The sequence below is a fragment of the Macrotis lagotis genome, chromosome 1 (genome assembly GCF_037893015.1).
Source record: "Macrotis lagotis isolate mMagLag1 chromosome 1, bilby.v1.9.chrom.fasta, whole genome shotgun sequence".
Lineage (NCBI taxonomy): Eukaryota > Metazoa > Chordata > Mammalia > Peramelemorphia > Peramelidae > Macrotis > Macrotis lagotis.
The window spans coordinates 274894861-274900607 of NC_133658.1; the positions used below are offsets into that span (position 1 = coordinate 274894861).

The 5747-nt window shown below is 44.6% G+C and overlaps 1 protein-coding gene across 1 annotated transcript; it reads left to right on the forward strand.

Annotated features, from left to right (window-relative positions):
* The first annotated feature begins 976 nt into the window (after positions 1 to 976).
* Positions 977 to 2783, forward strand: ABHD16B (abhydrolase domain containing 16B). Its single transcript, XM_074227482.1, has one exon. The coding sequence runs from the start codon at positions 1159 to 1161 to the stop codon at positions 2629 to 2631; it is 1473 nt and encodes a 490-aa protein (XP_074083583.1). The 5' UTR covers positions 977 to 1158; the 3' UTR covers positions 2632 to 2783.
* Positions 2784 to 5747: the final 2964 nt, after the last annotated feature.

Consider the following 5747-nt stretch of genomic DNA (forward strand, 5'->3'; position numbering starts at 1 on the left):
TTTAACATAGTTGTGAACATGTATAACCTTATATCAGTTAACTAACTCATTATCCAGGGGAAGGGAGGAAGGAAGGGAAGGAGGAAGAAAAATGTGGCACTCAAAATGTTACAGAAAATGAATACTGAACACTCTCTTTACATGTAATTGGGAAAAAATAAGGAAAAAGGGGAAAAAATGGAGGTCAAAAAAATGTAGAAAAATAGTTCCATATACCCAGGTTAAACTGTGAGGATCATAAGGACATAAAATCATGAGTTGAAAGGAACTATTAAGTAGTATACTCTCCAACACCCCAGAGGGGAAATGACTTGTCCAAGGTAACATATATAGCAAATAGCAGAGTTCAAATTCCAACCAAGTTTCCAACTCTAAATCCAGCATTCAGAGGCCTCAACACAGAAGGTTATAGTTCATAGATTTAGAGCTGCAAGGGACCTTAGAGGACATCATTTTAGGAGGAGAAAACTGAGGCCCCAAGAAATTAATTGACTAGCCTAAGGTCACACAGTTATATGTCTGAGGTGGGCTTCAAATCCTATTCTTCCTGATCTCTATCTGAAACATCAACTATCCCTCTCTCAAGTGGTTTGACATTTACTTCTTATGCTCATTTTACAGATAAGGAAACTGAGGCAAACTTCATGATTACAAAACTAGTAAGTGGGGGGAGCTATTCTCAGGTCCTCTTGGCTCCAGGGTTGGCACTCTATTCACTGTGTCTTGTGAGTTGAAGAGGTGTTAAATGTTTTGAAGGAGCAAGATCTGCTCAGTCCCCAAAACTTTAAGAGTTCATGACCTAGAACTTCTTAGTTCCCTTCTTTTTTCTTTGTTTTGACCAGCTCTAGGCTAATGCTAATTCACAAAGCTGATTACCCAAATCACTGCCCCTTGGCTTGCCTCCAGAGCCCCCTGACTGATGACTTAGTCAGCACAGGTCATAAAGGCAGCTCCTATAAGGGGATTGAGAGGATCAGGCCAGCTCAGAGCCGCATCTACTCTGAGATGGGGGAAAATGGGAAAGTATGGAAACCACAGAAGCGGACCAGCCATTCCACGGCTTCTTCCAGGGTGATGCCTGACATTTGACGGTCTCTTGGGGCTTCTTTAGACTTTCCCCCTGCCTCCTCAAACCTCCCTAGCCTGACTACTTGCCCCATGCCATCCCTGTCCCCATCCCTAAGCCTACCCCGCTATGGAAGCCCCTGCCCGTTGCTGTTTATGTGTGTGAATTGTTTCGCGAAGGCATTTGGGCAAGTGTTTAAAACTTTAATTGACGGCAGTTACAATGATTTCAGAAACTGGCCAGTGGACTTTCGCTGGGATGAAGTCATGGGCCAAAGCCATGGGGCCCCGGCCCTGAAGGGCGCTGGGGCTGCCGGGGGTGTATTGCTGATGCAGGCTACTCGGCAAGGCGGCCGCAGTGGCTCCCAGACCCATCTCCTAGCCCAGATTCGGGACCTGCCCCTCCAGATGGCCAGCTACGCCCTGGCACACTCCTTGGGCCGGTGGCTCGTCTATCCCGGCTCCACGTTCCTCACCACCAAAGCGCTGCTGCCGCTGCTGCTGGAGGGCCAGGCTCTCCTCCTGGACAAGTACAAAGGACAGCGGGCTAAGCTGAAGGCCTGCGACGGTAACGAAATCGACACCATGTTCCTGGACCGGCGGGAGCGGCCGGGCCGCTGGGAGCGCGGGCTGCGCCTGGTCATCTGCTGCGAGGGCAACGCCGGCTTCTACGAGATGGGCTGCCTGGCGGCGCCGCTGGAGGCCGGCTACTCGGTCCTGGGCTGGAACCATCCGGGCTTCGCGGGCAGCAGCGGAGAGCCCTCACCCCAGAACGACGCCAACGCCATGGATGTGGTGGTCAAGTACGCTCTGCACCGACTGAACTTTCTCCCTGAGTGTGTGGTGATCTACGGCTGGTCCATTGGCAGCTTCGCTGCCACGTGGGCCACCATGACTTACCAACAGCTGGGCGCGCTGGTGCTGGACGCTCCCTTTGATGACCTCATGCCACTGGCCCTGAAAGTGCTGCCCCCCTTCTGCAAGGGACTGGTAGAACACACGGTGCGGGAGCATTTCAACCTCAATGTGGCCGAGCAGCTGTGCTGTTATCCGGGGCCAGTGTTGCTCATCCGCCGTACATTGGACGAAGTGGTCAACACCGAGGCTCTCTCCTCAGAGAACTCCGGCGATCAGGGCCCCCGCTCCATCAACCTGGAGGGGAATCGAGGCAACAACGTGCTCCTGAAGCTATTACAATACAGGTACCCCAAAGTGATGACAGATGAAGCCATGGCGGCTGTGAAACACTGGCTCCTGGCAGCTAAACCAGAGCAAGAGGCTGAAATATGCCAGAAATATTGTGTGGATAGTAAATGGTGCTCGACTATATTGCAGAACTATAAGACTAAGATCTATAAATCCAGAAAGAAATTAAAGTGGAAGGACCAAAGCATCTTCCCAAACCCCCATGGCACAGATTTCCCTTGGAGAGTGGGTGAGGACCTATCCCCTATCCAACAGAAGAGACTTGCAATATTCCTGGCTCAGAAATATATGAAGAATGTTGAAGCCACTCACTGCTGCCCACTGGATGCTGAAGATTTCCAGTTGCCATGGACATTGTAGAGCTGGGTTGCGTGGAGGAGAGGGAGCTGAGAGGAAGACAGGAAGGGACTGAGCTTTCTACTCCACAGCAACTGGCCTGCTCTAGACTCCAGTCCTGTCCTGCCTCATCCTGCCCCTCTTTTTGGGTGCCAGTAAAACTGCCTCTTAAAGTGTGAGGCCCCAAAGAGGTTCTTTCTTTGGAGGTGAGGGGAGCGGGGGATGGGAAGGGATGATCACAACACCATTCTGGTATATGATGGACAAAACCCTGAGATCTGGGGTCAGTTTTTAATTTGACCTTGCTCTCTCTGGGTCTCATTTTCCTCATCTGAAAAATAGGGGTGGATTTGATGAGAGATGTGGATTTCATTTCATTGAAATGTTGATTTTAACATTCTACAAGAATTTATTAAGAGTTTCTATTTGCAGAGCATTGTACTAATATTATACTCTGAGGAGTCTAATTTCATAGAGCTAAGTCTAATAGCAGGATAAAAATTAATAGATAACTAATACACAATAATACTTGATAAGTCTTTTTTTTAAGTACTAAGCAAAGTGCTATGTGAAGGCCTAAGAAAAAAAGTTACAGCTAGCAGGAGGATCAGAAAAGGCTTCATAGAAGAGGTAACAAAAATAGCTTTAAAGAATAGGCAGAGAATTAACAGATGAAAGGAAGGGTATTCCAGACAAAGGAAAATCATATAGAAAAGATATGGAAAGGGAAGAGTAGCCCAGTTTGAATTATAGAGATCATAGAAGGGAAGTGATTATGAGATCAGGCTGAAAATATAGGGTAGTAACAAATTAGAGGGGGCCTTGAATTTCAGGCAAAAAAAGAATTTTAAATTTTTATAGAGAAAGAGGTCATCAACAATTTAAGCAAAGAGATGACACTACTAGATGTTTGGATGGGTGCAGAAACAGATCAGATATTGATATGAACTGGAATGGGAGTGAGTAGGAGTGGCAATAGGAAGATCATTAGGAGATTTTTGCTGTAGAGAAAGGAATAACTAGATTGTAGATTTATAGAATAGTTGGAAAGAGTTTATGTAGGGTTCATGTAATCTGATTTTCCCTTATTTTATATATGAAGAAAACTGAGAGCAAGAGATGTTAGGTGCCTTACCTGAGGCAATATAAGTAGCAAATAACAGAATCTGGACTTAAAACTAGGTTCTCCAACTTCAAATTCAGTTCTCTGCATTATGCCCAGCATCTTAAAATCCAAAGTTGGTCCTTTGATTTCTCTTATCCAAATTTCTAGAGTTTAGTGAGCTCAGCCTTAAGGGGGAAATTTTCCCTTCTCCCAAGTACCATAAGGAAGTTTTTCAACTCTGGCCTTCCTGAGTGCTTTCTCCATGATTCAGTCCAATCACCAGCCCCCTCTGAATAAGGAGACAGAATCAGCAAGATTTCTTTGTGAGAGGTGAAGCAGAAGAAAATGTCAAGCTTCCACCATGGAGAAACTGTTGAATGAACCTTTCTGGACATTCTTTGAGTCTCTGATTTGGAAGTTTGAGATACCAGTCAATTGAAGGACTTAGCAAAATTCTGGCAAATCATAGGTAAAAAATAAATCATTGTAGATTGATTGGTTGACTGATTGAAGGAGCCTCCAGGGATTCTGGGGAGGGCATCCTCTTACCACCAAAATTTCCAGGGATGATTCCAGAACCTTGATTCAGCTGAAACAACCATTATGGGCCACAGGGTCCATCATGGTCTAGATATCCTGTCCAAAGTGCTCATTTTTTTTCAGTACATCTCAAAGTGACATGACCAATTCAGCTGACTGAGTGATGGGTGTATGTAGATGTACCTGGGAGTTCCATTAAATGCTGGTCATTTCTCTGCTCTATAGCGTGAGACAAATGAGAAATTGCCTAGAAACTTGCACTTGAGCATTAAAGTTTCCCTGTGATAATGCTGCCCTCTTCCACCTGACAGAAGCACTACAACCAGGGTCATTCTGGTCATTATGGTATAACCATCCTTTATTCTTGAAGAAGGCAGTTCAGGTATCTAAAGTAGGATCTATTATATAATCTGAAGCAGGGAACCTCAAATGATTTCCAAGCATATAGAGCACAAGATACTGCATCAACCTGCAGAAAGGTTTGAGAAATTCAATTAAACATGCACATCTTTACTGTTTTCAGGGTCAAGTGCTAAAAACCAAAGGAAAGGCAAGGTTGGAAGTGATTCACTCCCTTCAGTTCCAAGGGGAACTCACAGGTTTAGTAGAGAAAGTATCATGTGCACGTATATCTGTGACATAATATAAATATAAGATACGGGTACAAGATGAGGCACAAAACAATGCTGTGCAGAGTAGGAGTTGATGGGAGTCAAGAAAAAGGAAGAGAAGCTTCATAAACTTTCTAGCCTGGATGAGCAAGCTCCCTGAAATGCATGTACTTAAGATGCTGCTTTCTGGAATACTGAGAGAAAGATTCACAAATGGGAAAATATCAGCCCTAGAGAATGAAGAAATTGGGTTTGACTTGTCTTCAGAAAATAGGTACCTAGTGTGAGGTTAACAGACTGGTCCCAGACCTTTTTATGAAAAAGACAGTTGGTGGTCTTAGGGGAGGAGAATACAGACAGGGATTCCTAGGACTGCCTTGGAGAAAGGAATGCAAATCTCAGATCAAGCTCACCATTATGACTGGCATCCATCCCCTTTTTAATTCTGGCCCACCTTTCTCAACAGATGCTCCTTCAGGTAGTTTATGCACACTGTTTAGTAGGTATCTATTGAGTCTGACTCAGGTTTAGCCTTCTCCATGTCTTTGTTCATGCAGTTTCCTCTTTCTGATAAGTTCAAGTTTTTCAGCAATATCTTAGAATAGTTCAATTTGACAAGTGCCATTCACACAAAATATTATGCATAGGTGCAAAGAATACAAAGATAAAATAAAACATGTCTCAAGGAGTTAACTACTTTTATTGGATTGGAGTGGGAGGATAATATAACCTAGAAGCCCAAAAATCTCACACATGATAATCTGAGGAAGCAGTGGGTCAATGGGAGAGTCTTGAAATCAGATGAATGGAATAGGAACTGAACTATGAAGAAAGCTAGGTATTCTAAGAGACTGAAGTAAGGGAGGTAGAGAATTTTAGACATG